The following is a 26606-nucleotide window of genomic DNA, read 5'->3' as shown; positions in this document are numbered from 1 at the left end:
CCCAAAAGTCTTAGTGCAGTTTTAAGCTGTTAAAGGTATATCACACACACACTCACTCACTTACTCACTTATCACTGACTCGTGAGACACATTCCATCCCTAGATCCCTGACCACAAAGCCTACTGTTCCTACATTTTAAACTAAGGTCCAGTAATGTATTCTCAGATCCCACCTTCTAAATCTTTCTCAGTCAGCTGGGATCTTTTGGAATCTGCCTTTCTTCTTTGAATTCCTTATATTCCATTGACCGTCATGATAGAAACACCGCAGGTGTCCCTGAAGATGTCTGGTTTGTGCTTAGGACATTATTATCCAAAGCAGTGCTGAGTTCCTTTTGGTGGTGGAATTCCTGTCTTTGGGGAATGGGAACCTGTCTTTGTTAGTCTTTACTAGAAAGAACACTGGATTTGGAAGAAGGGGAACTTGTTTCCCATCTCAGCCTTACTATGTCAAGTCAACAAGTATTTATTAAGCCCCTACTGTACTCGGATAAATGTCAAATATACAAACAAAGGCAAAAGAGAGTCTTTGTTGTCAAGGATACAGACTGCAGACAATGACATCCAAATAAGATAAATTGGAGCTAATCTCAAAGGGAAGGACTAGTAGTAGTAAGAGATGGAGAAAGGAATTTATGAGAGATGTTAGGAAGGGTGGATGGACAGGTCTGGGCAACAGATTGGATATGGAGTAGGGAGGAGAATTAGAGGGGGGAGGGATCAAGGATGACACCAAGCTTTTGAGCCTGAGTGACTGGGGGATGGTAACACCCACAGTAGTAGTAGAAAAGTTAGGAAGAGGAAAGAGTTTGGAAGGAAAGATGAGTCAGTTTTAGACAGGCTGAGTCTAAAATGTCTCTGGATGATCCAGTTGACATGCCCAGTGGGTAGTTGGTCAGTGCAATGCTGGATGTCAGGAAAAAGATTAGGCCTGGCTATGTAGATTGGAGAATCATCTACAAAGACATGGTCATTGTCATTGAATCCAAGGATGCTGATGAGGACACGAAACTAGAGAGTAGAAAAGGAGAGGAGTATAGAGCAGGGATCAGTAAACTAACACTAGAGACAAATCTGGCTGTACCTGGTTTTTGTATGGCTGGTAAACTAAGAATGTTTTTCCCTCTTTTTAAATATATATTTACATATATGTTTTAAAATATAAAAACCAATCTTTGCTTATGGTCCTTAAAAAATCTGGCTGGAGGTCAGAATTCCCCTCCGGCTGTTGTTTGCTGACCCATTGCATAGTGGGTCATCCAGGGCTAGTGGATATGACCTAGATTAACATCCCACAAAGAAGGCTGAGAAGGAGCAGTTAGGCAGATAGGAGGAAGAAAGTATACGAAAAGGTCAAAAAAGATGGGGATTGAGGAAATTGTATTTGGCAATGATCAGAACATTGCTAATTTTGGAGAGAGTTGAAAATGAAGTCAGAAGTCAAACTTCAGAAAGTTAAAGAGAATGAGAGGAAAGGAAGTGCAGGCCTTGGTGGTAGACTTAGCCTTTTCAAGAAGTTTAAGCACAAAAAGAAGGAGAGAGAATGACAGCTGGCAGGGATGCATAGATCAAGTGAGGATGTTTTTGAAGGTAGGAAATAGAGATGTTTGTAAGCAGGAGAGAAGGAGCCACTAGACAAGGAGAGTTGAAAACAAGTGAGAGTGGAGATGACAGAGGGGGTGTTGATCTGCTGGAGAAGGCAGGATGCATTGGGTAACTTGAGCTTGCATTGATGAGGAGAAGGGCTGTCTTCATGTGAGATTGGGTGAAGGCAAACATAGTGGCAGAAGACACCTGAGTGATGTGAGAAGAAGAGATCTCTCAATGAACTTCAATATTTTCACCTCTTTTCTCCTATGTAAAAAGATGGAGTCAGCTTGAATGACTCCCAGGCCCATTCTAGATCTGAATCTTATTTAATGCCTATACAAAGGTGCCATGGTGTTTTAAACCACAGCCATGCTTGGGCCTTCCAATGGTGATGTTTGGATGACTATTTAGAATTACTCAATTGTACTTGCCCTTTGTGAAGGAACTGGGTTAAATGAGGGCCTTCTGTGACCCTTTGCTTGTAGGGATCAGTCATCTGACCCCCACAAATCAGGACTTCATTGGGGATCAGCTCATATGCAGGAACAAAATCCATAAATAAAAAAACATCAAAATGACTGGACCTGGTGATCGCTAAGGTCCCTCTGAGATGCAAATCTTCTGACCCCTTAATTGGCCATTGTCTATAATTTTGAGAGTAGAGTTTTGCACAAGTTTCATGCCACCTCCCTCAGTAGCACTGAGTTCCAGGAAGCCCGTGTAGAGAAGGCTTGCTCTCAGAGACCAGGCCTGGGGTGAGCATTTGTCAAAGGGCTTTGCCTTCCACAGTGATTTACCATTCATTCCCTTTCTGTTTCCAAGCTTCAGTTCGGAAGAAGAAGGGTAAGGGGAAGTTCAAGCTGTGTGCTGTGTTGGTGGCGCTGTCTCCCATCACTCTGTGGCACAAAGTGGCCTCTTGTCCCTGTGACCGTGTGCTCCCACTTTGGTGCTCGTTCAGTGTCCCATGAGCCTCATTTGTGTTTTGAGCTTGTCTTGCCCCTGTGATGGATTCCAGCTGCAAGAGCGGTTCCATCATCCAGACCCAGACCTGTCCTCCCTCCTGTCCTTCTCTCCTCTGCTGTTCTCATCTGTGGCTCTTCCTTCACATGCTTTGTTTTCCTTCTCAGATTCTTTCCTAAGTTTCACACGCAACCATACCAATGATGCTTCATGCTTCAGGTTCAAGATTCTGTCTCCACATGGTCCAGAGCTCACACAGGGTGCATGTGGGGGGTCAAGAGTACAGCCCTGGATCTCATGCTGCTCACAGTGACAGTCTGTCCCCCACTTCTCTCCATCTAGCCCAGAGCCATCTTTACCTGAGCTCACCGCAAGCTCTGGGTTCATATGAACCAAGTTTAATTCTGAGGACCAGAGCTCAGACATTCTCTGGCTCACATCCCAGTCCAGGTTTCTCTGTGGCTCAGTCTCCCCAAATGGGCTTTATAGAAGCACCTCCCACAAAGGCATCCAACATACAACATGGACATTGGGGATGGCTGTCCTTTACTCTGTGCTCCACAGAAAATGCCTAAGACACATGGAACATCTTAGGGCCTTCCCATGAACAAATGTACAAACAAAACATGTTGCCCATCAAGTGAGTGATACAGGCAATTCCCCATTCTGGGCATGCGGAAGGCTAGTGGTTGTCACGAAGGCACGCCCCACCTCCCTGTCAGCCCACACGTGCAGGATGCAGAAATGAGAGGGGCAGCATTTCTGAAGCTGTGGCTCCTTCTTTCTTTGCATGCCCCAGTCTTGACCTTATGCTCCTGAGATTTGTCTTCTTCCATCTTGTAGAAGAAAAACTCTGAACTTACCTAGGGTGGAGGATGGGGGTGGGAAAGAAACAGAAAGTTGGGGGAGGGGTTATCCAGCCCAGTCACTCAAACACCTGAATCTACCCTCCCTCTCTTTCACTCCTTACACTTTCTGGGAAATAAGATGTGAGGTACCCAAGTCCACTCGCCTTCTCTTCTTTCTTTGCTTTTCACTAGGATCACTAGAACCCAAAGGTGGCACCTCAAGGCTTGTGGGAGTGGGGAGGAAGAAATTGATGGTCAGAGTGTTGCTAAAGCAGATCCACCTCCTTGCCCAACCCCATACCCAGGCATCTACACTCACGTTGCCATATACTCACAGTGTCACACACCCACAGTCAGGCTCTCTCCTATCCCCTGATGTCCCTGGAGTCTCCATTTTTCTTTCCTTTTTAGCTAAGATAGCACAGCAGAAAAGGCAGAAGGGGAGTTGGTGACCAGAGGCCCAAGTCAACAACTCACCAGAGAATACCTAAGTATTCGGGGCTTCCTGTCTTCCCACTGGCCGCCTCGTCGCTATCAGTCTGGCAGGTTACTGGGTGCACCTTCAGAGCTGTTCCCAAGTCAGGCCAGTGAATGGCTCCCCTGCCAATAGTTCTAATATAGCAGTAATATCAAGTCAGATGATTTATGGAACCCTGGAATGTGGACTGCAATTTCAAAAAACAAATGAGAGGCATGGAAGGGCATTTCTGTAACAAATCATCTTCCCTTAAAGGCCACCATGGTCAGATTGCAGCCTGAGCCTAGTCAACTGAGCCTGAGTGTTTTTAAGGAAAGGTCTTTAGTAGCTCTCTAGTGCAACCCAGCCAGGAAAGGATCCCTCCTGATTCATCCCACTGGCCAAAGGGACCATCCTGGTTTGGCTTGGGGAATTAAGCTGTTATCCCAGAGCTTATGGAGAAAAATGGCCAGAATGGTCTTCTCATTTCAGCCAAGATGCTTTGGGCTGGGAGCTAGGGCAATAGCTTCAAAGAGAACATTCCTCTTGCTGCTGCAGTCTAGGACAACTGGGGAATGCTATGAGTATTTGTCTCTGGGGGGACAGGGAGCCTGACCCTGTATCTCTGAGCCCACAATCAGAAGCCCTGAAAACCTAAGCCCGTAGGCCCTCAGAGGTCTTGGCACAGTGGAATGGAAACTCTTTGAGAACAAGTAGATTCTGTTTTTGTCTTTGGGTCTCCGGTGCCTAGCAGAGTGCCTGGCCCTTTTTATTGATTTATTTATACTTTGGGGGGGAACTCCTGAAAGGAAGTCCAAATAAACTCCCTGGTAGCTTTTCCTTGAGTGAACAGGCATGTCTCTCTTATCAAATTTCCTGCAAATTTTTTTAATTTAATTTTTTAAAAATCAGTAATTCAGCACATCAGTGAACAGTTGTGTTCTGAGCAGCAAGAAAGAGGCATGTGTCAAAACATGGTCTTTCATAGAGGGAAGCAGCCAGTTCTTTTCATTAGGTTCAATATAGAAACAAAGGAAATACATGAGTTTGAAATGAAAGCGTATGGGAAAAGAAGAATCCCAAGAAAAATCATCTCTGCCCCACCTCAATTGATTTGTCCATGTTCTGGAAAAGAAAAACCAAGAACAACTTTACCTCTGGCATGGTCCCACCCAGGAGAGACCCTTCTGTCTCCAAAGGACTCAGGGCCATGGGGCTCCCGATGATCTCTTGTCATCAATGACAGAAGCATGACCCTCCTGCGCAGCTCAGGCTGGAGGCTTTATGGGGAGAACCCACCAAGCCCAAAGAACACACCACCAGAGGCAGAGCACTGCACTGCTCCCCAGTACCCCTAAGAGTCAGCATCGGTGGTCCAAGGCCATAGCCACTCTCCTAGGGGGCTGGCTACCGGGATCTGGGCATCTGTCATGTTATAGTCAAGGTGACCCCGCCCAACACTGATCCCTTTCCTCCAAGGTGGAGGCCCACCTTGTGATCATAAACATTTCTTAAGCACTATGTGCCCAGCACTGTGCTAAATGCTAGGGATTCGAAAAGAAGCAAAAGATCATCCCTGTCCTCCAGGAGCTCACAAAATTAAGCAGGTATAAAGAGGAGAAAATGGACAGGAGTCACATGACCCTGAGGATCTTCCTGCCCCAGACCTGCCTCCACTTACCCATCTTGTAAATCTGATCACCTTTGCTTTTTCTCAGCATTCCTTCTCCCAATCCCCTGTTGGGTGCATTTGGGCAAGGTTTTCTCAGTGCTTTGGGGGCTTCAGGGCCTGGGTTCAAATCGCCGCTGTGTTCTTTGTTCCTCATTCACCTGTAAGGGCCTCAGCTCACTGCTTCTACAAAATGAAGGGCGTTGGACTGTGCCCCTCGCAACTCTAAAGCCTACAGGGGCCTCCAAAGCGGTGGGCTTTGTTTGTTTCTCCATCAATCAATGAGTATTTATTGAATATTTGTGATGATATGAAAAAGCATACCCTTTCACTGGAAAAAAAAATCAGAAAAGGCTTCCTCCTATATTAATTACAGAATACAGAAATATCCTGTTGCCCTGAGCAACAAGCTGTTGCAATAAGGTCACTAATACATTATAAGCAAGCTCTGTTGAAACACCATTCTGCTTCCCACCCACCTGCACACTGAATGGTTGGCAGTAATCTAGGCCAGCACCTGAGTCCCAGGGACAGTCGCTCCAGAGGCCACTGGTCTGCTTAGCACCGGCACATCACTTAGCACCTAACTCTCCCACTTTGGACATTGTCTCACCTGATATCATGTCTTCGTGGAATCCTTTCTGAGGAGATTCCCCATCCCTCCCTGCTCTAGCCCCGCTCTCCACCATGCAGAGCATACTTGAGCATATTCATCCTCATGGAGAGAGGAGGAGGAAGAGGAGGAGGTAACCAGAAAATGCTGTTTTGGCCACTGCCACCAACTGGCTCTCTTGCCTTTGGCATGTTCCCACACACAAATCAGAACCACCTGGCTAATTAACCCTCCACAAACCGAGTCAGCCTCAGTGAGTGGGAATTTTGTTCAAGCGTGGAGGGGACTCTGTCAGGGCAGAGCAGAAGAATTGGTTCTCTGAGGGCATCCTGAATGGGGCTTCTCCAATTCCAGAATCCTGATCACATTCCATAAGTTGACTTGGTTGCATTAGTAGGAAGAATTTAAGAAAGTGATTTGAACGTCCATTGACCTTTGACTCAGAGATCCCTTTGCTATGCATATACCCCAAGCTGGACAAAGACAGAAAGAAAGGTCTGTGTATATGTTTACATCCTAACGCCTTTTGTCATACAAAGAACTGGAAACAAAGTAGTCTTCCAATAACTGGGGAATGGCTCAACAGATAGTGGCACATGACTAGAATAGAACCTTACTGCACTAGAAGAAACAATGAATATGAAGGATCCAGAGAAGCTGGGAAGACTTCTGTGAACCGATGCAAACAGAGGAGTCAAGAAAATAATTTCTACTGTAACTACAATGATGGAAGAACAAACCCAGATGGAAAGTGGGTTTTCTGCTCTACAGAAAAGTGGGGTCTGTGGATGAAGACTGCGGAGACTGTCAAGCATGGTGGGGATGTTGGCTAATTTTGCTAACCTGCCTTTCTTTTTTATTTTTGGCTATCAGAGATAGCTCTCTGGGCAGGTTAGAGGGGAGGAGAGTATTTGGAAGTGAAGGAGCTTTAAAAACAAAAATAAGAGCTTAAAAACTTGATGAAGAAACCATTGCATCTCTTTCTTAATGATCTGTGCTTAGAGTAGGAAAGAAGTCAGTTATTAGAAGATTCAAGTTGCAAAGTATGTGTGTTTGAACTAAGAGTCAGGTCAACTCATGACGGCAGCTACCATCCTTGTTTCTGACTTCTGAGTTGTTAGCACTTAAAGTTTCCTCTAGATTTTGTTTCCTTCAGGAAGAATTGTGTGAAGGGAATTTTGTTCTGTGTCCTTTAACCTCTGAAGGTGGGAGCTCAGGGAAATCCCTAATCATACAGCATGAGATTTACCAATCGCAGACTGTGAGAGCTAGAAGGGACCTTGAAGGTTTTCTCATCCGATCTTTACCCAAATCATGAATCTCCTTTAAGATTTTCCCAACACACAGTCATCTAGCCTATGTCTGGATAACTCCAGTGACAGCAAACTCACTTATCTCCTGAGGAAGCTTATGCCATTGTTGGGCAGATGTGTTTGGGATTCCTTAGTCTGAACTAAAATTTGCCTTCCTCTAATGTCTACCCATCAGTCCTAGCTCCACCTCCTGGAGCCACACTGACATCTAATCCCATATCCATGTGAGCTTATCCTTCAGATACAGGAAGCTGGCAACTGAGTTTCACTTCCACAGATGTAGACAGAGTGACTGGTAATGGCCAACAGACTGGAAACTGGAAATTTTCAGGATCATAGAGAATGAATGGGAAAGGCCAACCAGTAACCCAGGAGCAATAGTTTTAACAAATCATCTTTAAAGAAAAACATCGCAGATCACAGCATCCTAGAAATGGTTTTGTCTGCCTGAATATTAAAGAAGGAGGGGTTCCAGATATTGCCCACTCTATCAAATTAAACGTTCTGGAGTATCTGGCTTTGTGTTTTGGCAGGGCTTTGGGGAGAGCACATGGGGAGAACACAGGACAGGCTGGCATGGAAAATAACAAAGAAATTAATAATAATAATATGAGCTACCATCTATACAGAGCTTTAGCATTTGCAAAGTGTCTGACATATCTTATCTCATTTTTGGAACAAGCCTATGAGTCCATAAGAAATAATAATAGCCAGCATTTATATAGAGCACTGGGGCAGCTAGTAGTACAATAGGCGGAGCCCTAGAGTTGAAAAGACTCCGATTCCTATGTTCAGATCTGACCTCTGACACTTTCTAGCTGTGTGAACCTGGGCAAATGGCTTAATCCTATCTGCCTCAGTTTCCTCATCTGTAAAATGAACTGGAGAAGGAAATGGCAAACCACTCCAGAATCTTTACCAAGAAAACCCCAGTGGGGTCATGAAGAGTCAGACATGACTGAAAATCAATTGACCAACACACCACACATGGAACCTTAAGGTTACAAAGCCCTTCACAAATACGATTCATCTGAGCCCAACAGCAACCCTAAAGAGTAGGTGTTATTGTCCCCGTTTTATAGAGGAGAAAACCAAAGCTGAGAGAGTTGAAGTGATTTGCTTAGGGTCATGTAGCCTGAAAATGTCTGAGGGAGGATTCAAACCAGGTCTTTCTGAGTTCATCCACTGTTCTCTCTGCTGCGTACACCACCTTCTGTGTCAGATGTTGCAGTTTTGGATGGAATTGCACACATCGATGAAATCAGAGACCCACCGGAGTACTCTTCCAAAGCTATTCACTCCATCTGCCAGCAGACCTTATGAACAGGCTGTGGTAGGCACAGTGAAAATAAGAGACTGGTCCATCAAAATGCGGGTACTGAGAGTTTGTCCTCTTTCTCCTGGCCTTGTGAATGTTCTCCTGCTCTGTGGGTGATTTGGGGGGAATGCGCATATTCAACATGTTGATGTGAAGGAACTGACTTTGGCCAACCATGGGACTGAGAGGGAGGAGATGGTTCCGGCTACCTTGCTGTATGACTGACTGTGCAGCAGTCATCCTCCCTCATGTGTAAAATGAGAGTCAGATTACATGAAGTGTTAAATAAGCACCTACTCTGTGCTGCATATTGTGATAAGCACTGGAAGTACAAATACCAGCAAAGAGAAAGACAGTCCCTCAAGGACTCCAGGAGCTTCCATTCTAACAGAGGAAGACAACACATCCAATGAAACTGAGAACAAGTGGGGATGAGTTCCAACATCCAGAGCTCATCTGGTCTAGAAGCGATCCTGGCTGGTATGGTTGGTGCTTCCTCCAATGGAGGGTTCATAGAAGGATTTATCAATGTGAGGAGGAGAAGGATGCAGGGTAGAAGCACCTCCAGCCTAATGAGAGGTGAGGTGGAGGGTCCTGGCCTAAGGGTTATTTCCCAAACTGTGTTATTAATACTCAGCTGGTCCAAGAGATCTGTGAAATCATTGGTAGGGACATCCCCTCCACTGAGGCAGATTGTAGAATGTGTAGGCTTGGCCACCTCATATGAACTCTTGCCCACAGCCTCCCATCCTCCTCCTCAGATGGAAGAAGAATGAACATTTAGAGGGTACTAAGTTTTGCATAAAAGTGTTTCCGCATTCATGACCTCACTGGGCCTGTGGAGCAAGGAGTTTACTCCCAGGAGAAGGGAGCTCACCACCTCCCTGCACTGCCCAGCCTTCTTTAGACCAGTTCTCACTTGTGGGAAGAACTTCCATGTTCATGCCTAATTCTCCCTGTCACTTCAGTTCAATTTGAATCAACACACATTTCTTGAATGCTTACCATGCACCAGACACTGGGCTAAGGGCTGGGATAGAAAAATAAAACAGAAACAGTTTGTTCAACTCCAGCCCATTGTTCTGCCCACTCCCCTGGGCAGCCCTTCCTCTCAGGACCCCATTTGGGATCTTCCCCTGAGAGTCTCCACAGCAGATCCTGGATGAGAAGTCAGAATCATCCTTGAGGCAAGCCCACCACTTGGCAACCTGCCAACACCCATGTACTACCAGACATAGCCACGATTGCCTCAATGCCGTCATCATGTTCAGGGGCTCAGACCCTCTGGGTCCTTCTTATGGATACAATGCCTGGCAAGTTGTAAGTACTTCAGGGATGCCAGCTGACTTCCTAACTGACTGTATCTCATAGGGCTCTGTTGTCTGTGATCTCCAGTATGAGTTGCCATTTGCCCCCAGTAGCTTTTCAGATAAAACACAATGAAAGATTCTTGTCCAATCCATTTCCATCCAGGTAGTTCTGGGTGGCTTTCTTTCTTCATGGTTTTCCAAACCTTCCTCAGGATTATTTTTAGTGACCAAAAACTTCACTGGGAAGCAGACTAGAAGCTCTCGCTCCTATTCATTTCAGTCACTGAAAGGGCAGCTCATTTTACATTTTAGGCATAAGCTGAGACCAGCCTGGAATGGAAGGCCTCAGCCTTGGAATTTTGTAAAGAGACCCCTAGTCTTGTAAATAGGAAAAAGGTGACGGAGGGGTTGAGCAGAATCCCTAACCTGACAGCTCAGGGTGCCCATCCCAGGGAGTGAGGTCTCTCTTACTGCAGCTGTGCTAGGGTTCAGAAGGATCTTTGGTTAACTATTTCCCTCAGAAAACCTGTTATGAAATAGTTGAAGCTCTAGAATGTTCAGTTTCTATCTATGTCCAATATGCAGAGGACAGGGGTAGAGGGTGATTGATGTCCTCATATGTATAGAAAGTTTTCCCATGGAAGGAAGAATCCAGCTTGGTCCCAGAAAACAGAATCAGTAACAATGGGTGAAAGGTGTGAGGAGAAGGATTTAGGCTCAATGTAAGGAAAATTTCCCAAGGATGAAAGTTGACCCAACATGACCCGGACTGCCTTGGACAGAAATGGACTCTTCCCTCTCTTTGAGTCAAACCTGGATCATGACTTCTTGGGTATGTGGTAGGAGGGATGGTGGTTGGATTGGATCCAGGCTATAAAGCTTCCAAGGTCCCTTCTGGCTCTGACATTTCATCTCAATCCCAATCAAGAAGCATTCGTTAGAATTAAGGTTATATGCTATATGTATACATTAAGGATTATACATCATGTGTATATTATATATTATATGCAACATTAAGGATGAAAAATCAAACTAGTCTCTGTTCTCAAGTTTAGTCTGTATATCTGTGAAAATACATATGTGATAGTGGATTTTCATTCTTGCTTTCACACTGAGTGCCCAAGGGGCCAGGGAGGACTCCCTGATTCTGGTTCTATTTTAAGCCCTGCCTATGTGAATATTAGCCCCACCAGCTCCCCAGTTCACTGGGGGAGCAGCATGGGGTGATCACACATAATTATGGGTTCTGGTTGTCAAGAATGAATGGAGAATCATGTGGCCTGATTAATGAAAAAACTTTGAAGACAAGGCATGTACAGAGGAACTCCTCATTTCCCAGGAATTCAAATCCAGTGAAATCCTCTGCAACCTTCCCCACCAGTGTCATCTCTATGGGAATCAGAAGGAAGTCCTGGCCCTTGCTGTGGTCTTGGCCCCACAAACACATCTGAACATCACCATATCTGCAAAGCTCACACTTGTAGTCGGCCAAGTGGCTGATACTGGCTGATCTGTGCCCACCACCCAAACTTCAGTTTTTCTAAGAGCTTCTGAGAAGCAACCCCCAAGTGCTGCCCCTGGGGGAGGTTGGTTGGGCTTATCTCCATAGCCCCATGATAGGCCACAGGTACTGCCCAAGCAACCTGAATAAAAGGCAGACAAGGCTGCATCTTCAACCTTCCTATGGCTATATCCCATAAAAGGAATGTTTGGTGCCATTGAGGGCTTCCCATGTCAGATGCTGCAGGATTCAGGCAACACAGCCAGTATCAAGGGTCAACGAAAATGCCCAATGATGAAGGAAGAGAACTGGAGGGGTGGGTCAGGCTGGTCCCTGCATGTGGCTGCCTGCCTATTCCAGTGATGGCATCCCCTGCTCCTTAGGATCAGGCAGAAAGAAAGAAGAAAATGTCAAGGTGTGCAGAGCAGAGTCAGACCCTCCCCAAGCAGAAAGATGGCCCTTTCCCATGGGTACGCACCCTGGCAATAAGCAGCCAGGCAGGCATCCCACAGGTACAGAACCTTGCTCTGTCCTGGATCCCTACCTTAGGCTGATGAGGCCCAGCAGCCGTGAGGGGTCAGTATCATGGAGCTCTCAGCAGGCTAAGGTCCTCCAACTCCAAATTGTCCTCAGGCAGCTCTGCCCCACTTGGTAGCTTGAGACACCAAGTAAAAGGGTCCAAGGTCAGGAGGCAGAAGTGAAGGTTTCCACCACGATATGGAACTGCATAAAATCAGTAATGGGCCCACAAGGAGACTGGCCATAAATATTCCTTCTCTTGACCTTCCTCCTCACTTTGGGGCCCTGGTAGCCACCTCATACTCCTAGACACTCTCTCTCTTTGCCTTCCCTGACTTCACTCCCTCCTGACTTTCCTCCTACCTGTCTGGCCTGCTGAGTTGTCCTCTATGTGTTACTTCCTAAGCATGGACATCCCTGGGCCTTTTGTCCTGTTGCCATCCTGGGCCTTCTCTTCTGTCAATGTTCTTAGTGACCTCCTCTGTACTGGCAAATTCAATGATCATCTTTGCACAGATAATTCTCAAATCTACATACATCATCCTAATTTCACTCCCAAAGCCCATTCCCATCACCAAGTATCTACCCAAATGTCCTCTATACCTTTCAAAGTCATCATGTCCAAAATGAAACTCATCATCTTTCTCCCTAAACCTGTCCCTCCTCCAAATGTCCCTATTTCAGGGCAGAGGCCAACCTCTTTCCTGTCTCTCAGCTTGGTTATAGTGTAGTCATCTCTGCCCCTTCTCTGTCTCTCATCCTTTCAGGTCAGTCAGGGGCCAACCTTGTCAGTCCCTCCTTTAGACCTTCCTTCTCCTCCATCCTGCTCTCTCCATTCACACAGCTGCCATCTTTCTCACTAGTCTCCATGTTTCTCACTCCAATACTTCATACAGCTCCCAGCACCATCTCCCTAAAGCACAAGTGTCACCATTACTCCAAAGAGTGCAGTTCTGCTCAGAAGCCTTCATTGTCTCCCTAGTTTTCACTAGGAAAAGTGAAAACTCTTCATCCTGGCATTTAAAGGCCTCCCCAATCTGACTCCCACTCACCTTCCTAAATGTTTCATAATGCTCTCTCTCACAAACTCTACTGTCGCAGTCAAACTAGCTGCTGTCCAAGCTCAGCATCCCATCTGTGACCTCGATGATTTGTAAGGCCATGCTCTGATTCCCTGTCTAGAACAGCTCTCCCTCCCCATCTTCTGCTCCTAGAATCCCTTCTTTGTCTGATCTCAGGAGCCACTGAGATCCCAGTTCTCTTTCTGCCTCCTCAATTTATGGTATATTTGCCTATTGTGGGCTCATTTCCATTCATAAGCTTCTTAAGGACAACACCTGGCACAGGGCCTTGACTATAACCAGTGTTCAATGGATTCAACAAGTATTGAATTGAGGGTCCCTGGACTTGGGATCAGGATACCTGATGTCTAACCACAACTCTGCCAATAACTTGTGAATGACCTTGAGTAAATTCCTTCCCTATCTGTGCCTCCATTTCCTTCTCTGTAAAATGGGAGAGTTGGACCTCTCAGGTACCTTCCACTTGTAATTCTGTGACTCAGTTACCCTCTAAATCAGAGTCTGGTAGAGTGGGTTGAATGTTGAACTAGGAATCAGGAATGTCTAAGTTTGAATGCTGTCTCAGACACTAGCCAGCTATGTGGATCTCTTGACTTCTCTTAGGCCTCAGTTTCCTCATTTATAAAATGAGGATAATAATGCCATCTATCTCCCACTGTCTTTATGATCAAAAACATAACATCTGAAAAGTACTTTGGAAACCTTCTAGATTTATGTAAATGTCAGCTGTTATCAGTACTGTTATCATTGAGGCCCCATTCATTGATGCCCAAAGAGAATGCACCAAGAGCCTAACGCCAGGCACATTCAAGTTCGAATCCCATGATCCTCCCTACTTCAGGACATGGATCTTCAGATTTGCCCAGTGATTCCCCAGGTTGGGTCTGGGAAGTCCCTGGCATTCTGGGTTCCATTTTGTTGCCATTCGGAGTGGCTTTACCACTTTGGATGCCAATTTGTTGGATTGTCTTGTGAGATGTGATGTCCAGGGTCCTGTCTCAATGTTTGTATCTCTGTACCAGAGAATATGATATATGTGGTATACGTGTGTGTGTGTGTGTGTTTGAGCTCTCAAATGTGCCTGTGAAATGGTTATTTCCTGTGACTTTATGACCTCAGCTTCCTCTTCAGGGTTTCTATTTTGCTCCCCATTTTTTATGGTTTCCTCCACCAGCATATCCCATCATGGATGTGGCTGTCTGACCAGCCAAGGTCCTACATGATAAGCTGCTATTTCTTGGATGGGTCACATAGAGGGTAGAGATCTGGCCTGGGTTTGGGACAAGTATGACCAGAAGCCCTCCAGGGGCAGAGACCTAGCCTCCTAGCTCAGGTCAGGCACATGCCCACACAGAGGATAAAGGAGTCCTGTTGGGGGCCTGGCTCTCCAACAATTTGCAAGTTGCACCAAGTCAATTTCTGGGGACCTCAGATTCTGAGACAAAAATACTTGTACATGTCTCCCCAAAATTCTGGTACTCATTAGCTTCAGTTCCCAGCCACACAGCCTCAATTCCTAAATGCAACATCATTAAGAAAACGAAAATTCAACTAATCCAGCTGTGCCTGTCAATGAGTCAACAAATGTTTATTCAACTCTCACTATGAACCAGACACTGGCTGCCAAGATGGACTTCTTCCAGACAGGAAGGCAGCCTTTGTTTCAAGTCTTTCCACTTCCTTTACAGTAGGTTTGGTGGCTTGTTTGTGTTTGGCAAGTGTGTGTGTGTGTGTGTGTGTGTGTGTGTGTGTGTGTGTGTGTGTGTGTTCTAAAGAAATGGGGCTCACCATTTTTCAGTCATAGATACAAATGCTTAATCAATGGTCAAGCTGATTAATCACTTGTTTCCATGCCTGAAGAGTAATGATGCACATTTCTTTCCAACACCCAAACACATGCACACATTCCACAACAAATCACCAAACCTCCTGGATTCAAAGAGAAATGAGGAGGACTGTCCTAGAGGTAGCCAGGAAGACCTGGCTTGAGGTGGAAGCAAGTGTGCTGAAGTTGGAACTGGAGGATCTGGGTTTGAACTCTCTCTCTTCTGTATGCCATCTGTATGACCTTGTGCAAGTCACTTAAACTTCACTGAGCCTCAGTTTCCTTGTCTGAAAAGGAGGCTGATCATGATGGCTTTTAGAATCTTTTCTAGAACTAAATCTATGACTTTCTGATTTATTACAAAGACCTACTAGAACTGTTCACATTAATTATGTGCCTTATTTCATTACCATGTTACCTGATGATTGGTCAAGCATCTTCCCTGAATATTTCCTTGCTGTGAATTTTAAAACAAAAATTAAAAGCAAAGCTAAGTTTTGCCCAACTCTTTCCAGACCCCAGCAATGGAGAGAGTGCTGATCTCAAATCCAGAAAGGCTTGGGTTCAAGCCGTGTCTCTGGCCCATAAGGGCTGTGGGACCTTAGGCAAGGTACCTCCCTCTAGGTGCCCCAGGCAGATCTCTGGGACTTTCAGCTGATAGGCAGGTGTCAGTCAGCACTGGCAAAAGCAGAACTGCCTAAAGTGATAAACTTGCCAGTCTGGTCTAGCAAAAATCCCAAAAGACAGAGCTGAGTTCTCTAATGGCCCTCCTGAGTTAAGACCTTTTTGTGAGAAGGCAAGAGAGCACATTTAGGGTTAGGTTGTCCAATGCCCTCCTTATCACCGGTACCTGGCTGAAAGTGTCCATGGTGCTGAAAGCCTCATTCTCTGTCAGCCCCAGGGGCCCCGCGCTAAAGGTTTTCTTTCCATTTCTGTATAGATTTTCACCCTTCACATTTTGAAGGTTTGAAGAAGAGGATGGTTTTTCGAGTGACCCTAAGTAAACTTGGGCTGCATGCAGGCTTAGCGCTCCCAGCATGCATGTGTGGCAGCAGCGGTAGACCGCCATTGGCTTGCACCCCTCCCCCGGGGCTGATCTTTTGCCTTGTTAAAATGCGAAAGAGACACTTTGGCATTTGGATGACTCAATCTCTCTCTCAACCTTATGAGACTTGAAGTCCTATCATGGGGAGGTGGGGTGGGACTTGACCAACTTTAGTCATTTATAGTGGCATTTCATCTGTTGCAGATAAAGTTGATGAAGTTGTACCAGCTACCAAGCCATCAAGGACAGCAGAAAATGTGACTGTGGAGTCAAGAGTGGCAACCATCAAGCAGCGACCAACCAGCAGGTGCTTCCCATCTGTGGCAGACATGAATGTGAGTGTGACAGCTGCCTGGGGGTGGGGGACAGGCAGAGGAAGGAGTCCTGCTGGCTGCTTTGTAGCCCAGTAGAGATCCAATTGGTGCCCACTGGGATCAGAGGCTTCACAGTAGTAAGTCTTGTGTCTTTGGAGTTTAGGTTCATACACTCCTCTACTCCTCAGAAAGGAAACCAACAGACCTAATGAGGCAGAACTGGGTTCAAATTTCATTCCAGCCTTTTATTAGTTGCATGACTTTGGACAAGTCACTCAGACTCTCTGAGCTTCAGTTTTCTCCACATGAGGAAACTAATCCCCAGAGCACCCACCTATCAGCTGCAAAGTCAATGCAAATCTGCATTGGTAAAAGCAAAGTTCCCTACACTGAGAAAGCCACAAATCTGATGAAACAAAAATCTTCTGGAAACAGAGTGTTGTTCTCTGATGGACCCTCCTGAGTTAAGACCTTGAGAGAAAGCAGGTTGTGTTGATCAAAGGAGAGAACAATTCAATGCTATGAAAGTCCCTGGCCAGGTGTTGTCCTAGGTGCTGGAAATACAATGAGGTGTTAAAAAAAAACCTCAAGGGGCTAACCTCTTACTGGAGATATACACAGATAATCACAAAGAGTGTAGAGAATAAAGAATATAAACGCCAAGGGAGTATCTGGGAAGGCTGGACAGAAGTGACATCTGAGCTGAGTTGTGGATGAAGATGAAGTTTTTGAGAAGCAGGCGTAACTTGGAGGTAGAGGGAATGATTTGTTCATATACATGGTGGTGAGAAAAAGAGTGTAGAGAAGTAGCCGAAAGTCCAACTTGACTGAAAGTAGAGTAAGAGAATCATAAGAAATAACAGAGGTGGGAACCAGGTTTCCACAGACCTAGACTGAATATATTTTATACTCTGGGTAGTAGGGAATCATTGATGGTTGTTGAACTGGGGAGTGACCTGTGCCTCAGGAATATTTTTTTGCAGCTGTGTGATATGAGACTGAATTAGAGAAAGGGCAGATGAGAGACAGGGAAACCACTCAGGAAGTTATCAGAGTAGTCCATATGAATGGTGAGGAGAGCCTGAACTAGGGAAGTGGAAGGAAAACACAGGTGCACCCTGAGAAGGTAAAAATGACAGAAACCTAACAGACAGCTAATATTATATTTGGGGTGAAGGACAGCAAAGCTGGCACTGAAGTCAGAAATCTGGGGAACTGGGGAGAGGGTCCCTCAATAGAAAGTTTGGAGGAACAGGAGACTCGTGGAGGAAGATAAGGATATCTGCATTTGAGACGTGGCTAGAACATTGATGGGAATGCATCCACCAGGCAGCTAATGATGCCACACTAGGATTCAGGAGGAAAAATCAAGTTGGTTGTGTAGATTTGGGAGTCATCTCCATACTGTTCTAATTCTACTCGTGGGAGCTAAAGAAATCTCTAACAGAGAGGGCATCAAAGAGAGTAAAAGAAAGGCCAGAACAAAGTCTGAGATGGGATCTGGATGAAGATCCAGCAAAGGAGACTGAGAAGGAGCAGAGAGGGAAGGGAAGAAGGAGAAAAGAGAATCCTAGTAGTCCCTTACCAAATGGTCATGGATGGATTGTTGTGAAAAGTGTTCCAGAGAGGATAGGTAACAGCATCCTATGCTGCAGAGAGGTGAAGAAGGCTGAGAACTAAGAAATGACTCCCGTTGGCCACTAGGAGCCCACTGGGAACTTTTGATTTGAGTAATATGACTGAAAGTCAGACTTCAGGGGACAGAGAAGTGAGTGGGAGGTGAGGAATTGGAAGAAACCTCTTGTTAATTATTCTTTCTGTGATCTGAGGAAAGGGAGAAAAGATAGTAGCTTGGAGCGATGGGAGGGTCAAGTTTTCAAAGGCCGGGGAAGGTGTAAACCTGTTGTAAGTAGCTGAGAAAGAAGAGATAGGTAAGGAGATTGGATACTTAGAAATGGAAGACATGATCTAGTCCAACAGTCTCATTTTATAGTTGAGGAAACAGATTGTGAGAGATACAGTGACTGGCTGGGGGTTGCCCATAGGGTGAGTGTCAGAGCTGGGACTAGAATCTACACCCTCTGACTTTCAATCCAGCCTTCTTTCCACTGCCACATGGATCACAGAGGGATGAAGGAGGCAGTAAATGGGAAGATATCTTAGGAGAGAGACTACTTCTTCTTCAAACATGGGAGCAAGGGAAGAGAGAGGGGAGACAGTGGAGAGCTGGGCAGAGAGCTGGGCTTCAGGGCTTTGTCTTAAGAACCCTCTGCCAGACAGTCCAATGAAGATTATCAGGCCCTTCTCAGAATTGTGTTTCTAAACACATAAAATACATAGGATTACAAAGAAAACCAATTATATTGAAATACAATTATGAAATTAAAAAAAAAAAAAGCAAGTCCATGGAGCCCAGTTGAACAACTCCTGATGGAAAGGAGTATGAAATAAAGGAGTAAGAGGGTCTCAAAGCAGAAGACCTCCATCTTCTCAGCACCATAGGAGACAAGCCAAGGCTGGGAGACTGGGAGAAACTGCTGAGGGGAGGAGGACAGAGACAGTAAAGGAAGGAAAGGCTCTCCAGGAAGCAAGGACAACCCAGCTGGGAGGATTGTGTAGGGACTCATTCTCTGATGGTGTGGCTTCCTCCAGGGCAGCTGAGCAGCATGAGAGGGTGCTGGGAGTGCTCTGAGGTTCATGAGCCCTGATGGGAAGGGGGAAGAAGGGAGTGGGGGGGTGGGGGGGGGGGGGACAGAAACACTGCATGGCTGAGTTGGCTAAATATCAGAGCCATACTGAGCTCCACAAACCTTAAAAACTCAATGTCAATGTCACCTCTTAGAGCGATTGGAAGTTCGCCCTTCTGGCGGTGTGACCTTGGGTGAGTTCCCTTCTCTGGTCTTCCATTTCCTCACTTACAAAATGAGGGGGCTAAATGAGCTCTGAAGTCCCTAACAGTGCTGAATCTTAGCACCAAGAACCCAACACTTTACAAATTAATAAACTGAGGCCCAGAAAGCTGTATTAACTTACCCATGATCACACCACTTACAAGATAGAGAACCTGGGTTCTTTGGAGCACAGTCAGGCTCTTTCTACCAGGCTCATTCTAGTGGAATGGTGACCCAGGAGAACAAAGCGTGAGAGCCCTTCTCAAGCATGAGGGTCATGATTGGACTGGAACAGAGAGTTGGAAGTGTTACAAGTCTTTTCTATGTTCAGTCATAAACCAGATCAAAGTGAAATTGAAACCAAACAGGTCTTCCCAAAAATTGAGTTGTTAAAACCTGGTTTCATCAATAGACAGAGATTGACTATCATCTTGAAAATTAACATGGCAGTACGGGGGGAAACAGTGCCAGATGTGAAATCAAGAGACCTAAGTTCAAATCCCTTCTCAGACACATAATTTCATCCCTTAAAGCCACCTCAGAGCTTTTTTTTATCTGGAAAAAGAGACTAATAACACTTTCAGTCAGTGTTCTAACTGGGACAGGGCAGTCAGAGATATGCTCCCAGCTGCTGAAATTTACAGGGCACTGGCAACATTCATCTGTCTTTCAGTAGCATAAATGCAGTTGAGCTCAGTACCTACCTATTAAGAATGACTTATAATGGGATGCTGCCAGATGGCATGCTCCCTTTCTCCCCCACCTCTTCCCATCAGATAAGATAAGGTCATATTTCATTCTGCCCACCCAGGGGCCAGATTTATTAGCTCTGATTTTTTACTGCTTTTCTTGCCTCAGAGTATTATGATGAGGGAATTCACCAATAAACTTGACTCTGACAGTGCAGTAGGCACTGTATTCCTGCTGGCCTGAGGTGGATGAGATAAGGGCCAGGGCAGAAGGAAAGCTGATTGTGCATCCCTGTGACAATAGGCCTGGAGTCTAGCAGCAACAGAGTCCCAAACCTCACTGAGGTTTTAGCAGCACAGCTACCAAGATTCAATATTATAACATTTTCCATAAAGCTTGCAAGGCCTTTTTCTTTATGATGTCCCTGTAAGGGAGGTAGCATTGACTTCCCCCTATAAAGAGGAGAAAGCTGAGGCTCCTTCCCCCCAACCCCTGTAGTCATCATGACAAGTATTTATTAAATACCAGCTATGAGCAGAGTATGGATGGTGAACTACTGGGTAGCATAGCCAGCTCTTCAAGCCCAGGTCTCCTGACTCCAAACCTGAGAGTGCTCACTGGGCTCAATTCTATGACGTGGCATCTGAGGGGGTTTTTATGCAATGGGAATCTCAGCTCTTTGTCTGCCTCCCCATTTCTGACACATGTGTATGTGTGTGTGTGTGTGCATGTGTGTATACCTGCATGTGTGCATGTGGTCAAAGTACTCTGGAAATATTGAGCTGAAATAAGTCATGTAGGATTATCCTTTGGGGTAGGGCTGACCACAGGGCCAAGGCCAGGTGAAATTGATAATGAAATTGATGAATGGGTGGAGTTTACTCTCTCCCCAACAGCTTCCCTATCCTGTCTCTTGATGTCCTCTCCTCTCCTCTTCCCTAAATTCCCTTTGGATGGGGGAGGAAGGGGAATCTCCAGGTCCCACCACCACTATTCTTCAGTTCCACCCAGCCTCCCCTCCCCTTCTATCAGACTACCCCCCACTCCTCACCCCGCCACAGTTCAGATGTATCTGTCTTGTACCCCATTCCCCAAGGACCTACACCTTGTCAGTTCATCTGGCAGACTGATATGTGAGAGGTTATAAATGGCAGGTAATGGCCTCACATGTTTCCCTCCTAGACAGCACTGAAACAAGGATCTTCACAGCCTTGCCACAGAGCCCAGTCAGCAGGGAGATCTGACAGATTGGGTTTCATGAGGTTTCCCTGAACATAGGTTTGGGATCCTAGATTTGGAGGTAGAAGGACCATTAGAGATTATTGTGTCCAAATTCCAGATGGGGACACTGAGGGCCAGAGAGGAACAATATCCTGCCAAGATCTCATCCGGTCTGATGCCTTTATAAACATTTTGTCCAGAGTTTGACATTAGAGGGGAAACTGGGGAATGTAGAGAAGAAAGCCTAGCACAAGCTCCTACCTATAGATGGTGCTCAGGAAATGTTGAATACATAGATAAGGACATGTTAAGGCTGAGGTTCAAGAAAAGCCCCTCCTTACTCTACTGCTGAAATTTCCTAGCCTCATTTGAAAAAGTGAAATTGCCCCTCCCAGCTCAGAGAGGTTAGGATTCATCACCTGATCTCTGGTCCCTGGGGGCCCCTGGCCCTTGACCACACTTCTCTTTCCTTTGGTGTGTTTCTCTCCTGCTCTCATGGGGGGAAGTGCCCCGTTCCAGGACCCCGTGAGCCTGACTCACATATTCTTTGCTTTCCAGTCCATTTACGAGCGTCAGGGAATTGCAGTGATGACCCCCACGGTCCCCGGAAGTCCGAAGGGCCCATTCCTGGGCATCCCTCGAGGTACGATGAGAAGGCAGAAATCAATAGGTAAGGCATGTGGTCATTCTCTTAAGAAGCAGCCCCCATCCCTGCCCAAGTAGGAGCAGGGGGAGATCCCCTAAAAACCAGGGTGGGAGGAGGCAGACAGCCAGCGGGCAAACCCCCAGGGACACCAAGCCCTCAGCCACCTTTGGTCCTTTTCCCCAGCAACCTGCCTGCTGCCCAGCCCCCCAGAGCCCAGATCTCTAGCCCTGCCTGCCTTCCAGGCTCATCTGACCCAGTTTTGAGTATTCCAAGTTGTGTTGCAACATTTCTGTCTAAACCAATCCCATAAACAAAAGACGTCTTGGCAAGAGTCTCCCTAATGTAATGTAAGCTCAGTATCCCTTGTCTTACTGTCAGGCTCTCTCTCTTCATGAGACTTCAACTTCCAAGGTCCAAGTCTTTGCCCTCTACTAGAATGAATTTGCTGAAATCTGTCACAGGACCATCCTTGGTAAAATGAATGGGAGGGCCTTCTCTGCTCTGGGTGTTGGAGCTGAGCTCAGAACAAACTCAAGGAAGAGACTCTGGCTACAACCATGCCCATAGAATGCTTTTTCTCTGTGGCAAACATCACCTGCATCCCCATGAATTTATAGGAAAAGATAAACTTTCTCACTTGAGCCCAGCCCTTTTCTGGGATAATACAGAATTCATTTAATGCAGAAAAGTCCCCTTGGCCAGTAAAGGGCAGGAGTCTGTCCAGGTGATTTTAGGTAGTGTGTTCTGTGTGACCAAAAGTGCCCATGCCTCTCATGTGCTCGAAGACAGCGTAGGGGGAGCTCTAACTGGGCAATTCCAGGAACACTTCTCTGGGTTTTGGGGGAGGGGGTGCTTTGCTATGTCGTTTTCAGGCCTAATCATCAAGAAGTGTTTTCTGCATTTTTCCTGTTAGCCTGTGGTTTGTTCGCTAGTTAGCTGGGGTGTGGGTGGGTGATGCTGCTGAAGAGGCATACCCCACTGACCTGCCAGTCATGGGAGTGCCTTACACTCATAGTATAGTATGACCAGCTAAGTCGGAAGTGACAGTAAAGCCATGGTGGATGATTGGCTCTGGTAAATAACCCAGTTAATAACCACTGATTTCCTCTTGTCAGACAGCAGAATCTTTCTATCAGGTTAGTGAATCTATATAGTCTAAAATCTGTAATTTCAATGTAACACCCTTTGCTCCATAAGGTGTATTCGTCAATGGTGGCTCCTTGGAAACTCAACCGTTGGCCAACGCACCTGGAGCCAGTGGTGACTCTGAGCCCTCGGTCGTCCCAAAAGCATTGGCGATGCCAAGGATGCTTTCCCCAAGGAGTATGTCCCATTGAGAATACCCTTATCGAATGAAAGTTTTGTTTATTTCTTTAATCTCAATCGACAATTAGTTCATCATAGGAATTTCTTTTACTGAAAAGCTCTCATTCGGCTCCCTCTCTGAAATCTTGCATGCCTCCTGCCATTACAAAATGGTCGTCTGCATCCATTGGTCTGTGTTTTACATCGCTACTCACCTTTCACCAGTGTTTTGTGTTTTCATTGTGTTTTCATGGTTTCTGGATGATTGAGAAGGAAATCTCCCAGCCCCCAAGCAACCCAAACTCCACTTATTCCGTGATGAGCTTGTTAGGAAAGACTGCTTTGTGGCAAATTAGTAGCAATACTACATAGGATGTAGACTGGTAATATTAAATTCTGGCCCAACCCTCATCCTTCCCCCACCAGAAATATTCTATTGACCTCAAGAAAGCTCAAGTGAGTCCTAGGAGGCCACAGATGATGGTAAGAGTGTAAAAGGTAGTAGCTGGTGACCACACAGCTGCTTTCCCAAACCCAATTATGGAGTGGGAAATGGAGGAATCATCCGAAACTTTGTCTGTGATTGGTCAGTTCAATGGGCAAGACACAGAGGTTCTAACCGGGCAGAAAGCAGAACCTCCAGCCAAGCCTAATTCACCTCCCTAATGTCCACCCCAAAAGTCCTCCTTTATTAGGTTCAGCCCTCAGAGCAGCCACAGAGGGCCAAGTTGGGGACCACAGCCACAAAGGTCTGTTGCTCCCTGTCTCTGGTCTGCCAGTACTGCCTGTAAAAGTGCCTCCATGCAGGCATCAGCACAACCTGATCTCTCTCTCCATCCCTCACAGGAGATATTTCTTCTTTTCACTTGGCCCCAGTTAGTGCCTCCGACAATGCTATGCTCTGGAAGTGGATGTGTGTGTGTGTGTGTGTGTGTATGTGTGTGTGTGTGTGTGTCTTCTGCATGTCTTAGTCTGTTGCTGTTGAGAAGTGACCCAAAAGCAGATTGTGCAGCATTTAAGTGACCAGATAGCAATCCCTTTGGATAACTAACAGGGGGTCTCACTCATTCTCTGTTTTCAGGAATAACGGAGGAAGAGCGCCAGTTTCTGGCTCCCCCAATGCTAAAGTTCACAAGAAGCCTGTCCATGCCTGACACCTCCGAAGATATCCCTCCTCCTCCCCAGTCCTTACCTCCTTCACCACCGCCACCCTCCCCAACAGCTTACAATTCACCCAAGTCACCAACAGCCAGACCCTATGGGACAATCAAACCCCCCTTCAATCAGAATTCAGTCCCCAAGGTCTCCCCTTCCCCTCGGCCTGAGAATATCGGCACAGTGATGAGGGAGAAGGGCATGTATTACCGGAGAGAGCTGGACCGCTATTCCCTCGACTCAGAAGACCTGTACAGCCGGAACGCTGTCCAGGCAAACTTCAGAAACAAGCGGGGTCAGATGCCAGAAAACCCCTATTCTGAAGTAGGGAAGATCGCAAGCAAAGCTGTTTACGTCCCTGCCAAGCCAGCCAGGAGGAAGGGGATGCTGGTGAAGCAATCTAACGTGGAGGACAGTCCAGAGAAAACCTGCTCCATCCCCATCCCAACAATCATCGTGAAGGAGCCATCCACAAGCAGCAGTGGTAAGAGCAGCCAGGGGAGCAGTATGGAGATCGATGCTCAAGCAGGTGAGCCGCCGGGGCAGCTGCGGCCCGACGACAGCCTGAGCGTCAGCAGTCCCTTCGCGGCAGCCATTGCCGGAGCCGTGCGTGACAGGGAGAAGAGGCTGGAGGCCAGGAGAAACTCGCCGGCCTTCCTCTCCACAGACCTGGGCGATGAGGACGTGGGGCTGGGCCTGGGGCCTCCTGTGCCTAGGACAAGGCCTTCCAAGTTCCCAGAGGACGAATTGTTCGGTGACGAGGACAGCCTGGGCCAACTGCCATCGCCCACTCCAGTGGCAGCACCAAGAGAGTCCGAGAACCATTTTGGCGGCAGCGAGGCTAGTGACCAGAGTGACTCGGGCAGCATGAGGACATTGAATTCTGTCCCCAAAGCAAAAGGTCCTGAGAACAACACTGGGACGGCAGCCAAGGGTGGAAGCACAGTTGGCCCTGATAACTACGTCCATCCCCTCACTGGAAGGCTATTAGACCCCAACTCACCGTTGGCTCTGGCCCTCTCGGCCAGGGATAGAGCTTTGAAAGAAACTCAGCAGGGTCCCGGCAAGGGGGAAGCAGCCAAGGCAGATCTGAACAAGCCCCTCTACATTGATACCAAAATGCGGCCCAACATGGAGCCCGCCTTTCCCTCTGCGACCAGGCAGAGCACCCGCGGCCCGCTAAGGAGGCAAGAGACGGAGAACAAATACGAGCTGGACAAGGACAAAAAGGGAGGTGAGAAGAAGAACATGCTCATCAGCATTGTGGATACCTCCCAGCAGAAGACGGCCGGCCTGCTGATGGTCCATACCGTGGAGGCCGCCAAGGTGGATGCCTCCCTGGAAGAGGAAGAGGAGAAAGAGGACATGAACCCAGAGCCAGAATGCTCTCCAACTGAGGTGCCCGAAAGCATTCCCGAAACCGAAGGTGCTTTACAGGTCTCGGCCTCCGGCCCAGGCAAGGTGATGGCGGCGGCGGGCTCTGTGGATGAGCCGGTCGTCCTGCCCTTCCGTATCCCGCCCCCTCCTTTGGCGTCCGTGGATCTAGACGAAGATTTTATTTTTACAGAACCATTGCCTCCGCCCCTAGAGTTTGCAAACAGTTTTGATATCCCTGACGACCGGGCCGCTCCAACTCCCCCTCCCACAGACCCTGGGAAGCCGAGGAAAGACTCTCCCCAGTCCCCTTCCTTCGCCCCCACTCAATCAGCCAACTCCGTAGACAGTAAGAAGCCGGCAGGTCTTTCAAACTGTTTGCCAGCCTCCTTCCTGCCGCCCCCAGAAAGTTTTGATAATGTCACTGACTCCGGGATCGAGGAGGTGGACAGCCGGAGTAGCAGTGACCACCATCTTGAGACAACCAGCACTATCTCCACCGTGTCCAGCATCTCCACCTTGTCCTCGGAAGGGGGCGAGACCCTGGACACATGCACGGTCTATGCAGATGGGCAGGCATTTATGGTGGACAAGCCCCCAGTACCTCCGAAGCCAAAAATGAAGCCCGTGATCACCAAAAGCAATGCACCTCACAGAGACCCCCTGGTTGAAGAGAATGCAGACAGCTTTGTGATCCCCCTGCCCGCACAGGCGCCGGCCCCGCCCCCGCCCCCGGCTGGCGCCCAGCCAGGGGGGACCACAAAGGTGCTCCAGCAAAGGACCTCCAAGCTGTGGGGGGATGTCCCCGAGGTCAAAAGTCCGATTCTCTCAGGCCCAAAGGCGAACGTCATTAGCGAATTGAATTCAATCCTGCAGCAAATGAACCGAGAGAAATTGACGAAACCGGGGGAAGGATTGGATTCGCAGACTGGAACCAAAACCGCTAGCCTCAGTACAAGG

General features: G+C 47.1%; 1 protein-coding gene across 10 annotated transcripts in view; it reads left to right on the top strand.

Moving 5' to 3' along the window:
* The window catches only part of SHANK2 (SH3 and multiple ankyrin repeat domains 2), a 709321-nt gene that overhangs the window by 660821 nt on the left and 21894 nt on the right, over positions 1-26606 (top strand). For 8 of the 10 annotated variants that reach the window (XM_072639430.1, XM_072639427.1, XM_072639424.1 and 5 more), the window contains 3 exons: positions 16255-16385; positions 21725-21836; positions 24199-26605. In XM_072639430.1, the coding sequence (XP_072495531.1) occupies positions 16255-16385; positions 21725-21836; positions 24199-26605 (2650 nt within the window). Of the gene's footprint in view, positions 1-16254; positions 16386-21724; positions 21837-23009; positions 23136-24198; position 26606 lie in introns of all 10 variants that reach the window. The other 2 variants (XM_072639431.1, XM_072639423.1) reach the window with 2 other exon arrangements.

Source organism: Notamacropus eugenii, chromosome 2, assembly GCF_028372415.1.
Source record: "Notamacropus eugenii isolate mMacEug1 chromosome 2, mMacEug1.pri_v2, whole genome shotgun sequence".
In the NCBI taxonomy this organism is placed as follows: domain Eukaryota; kingdom Metazoa; phylum Chordata; class Mammalia; order Diprotodontia; family Macropodidae; genus Notamacropus; species Notamacropus eugenii.
Note: the sequence above shows the minus strand (reverse complement) of the source record. Positions and strands in the feature narration are given on the sequence as shown.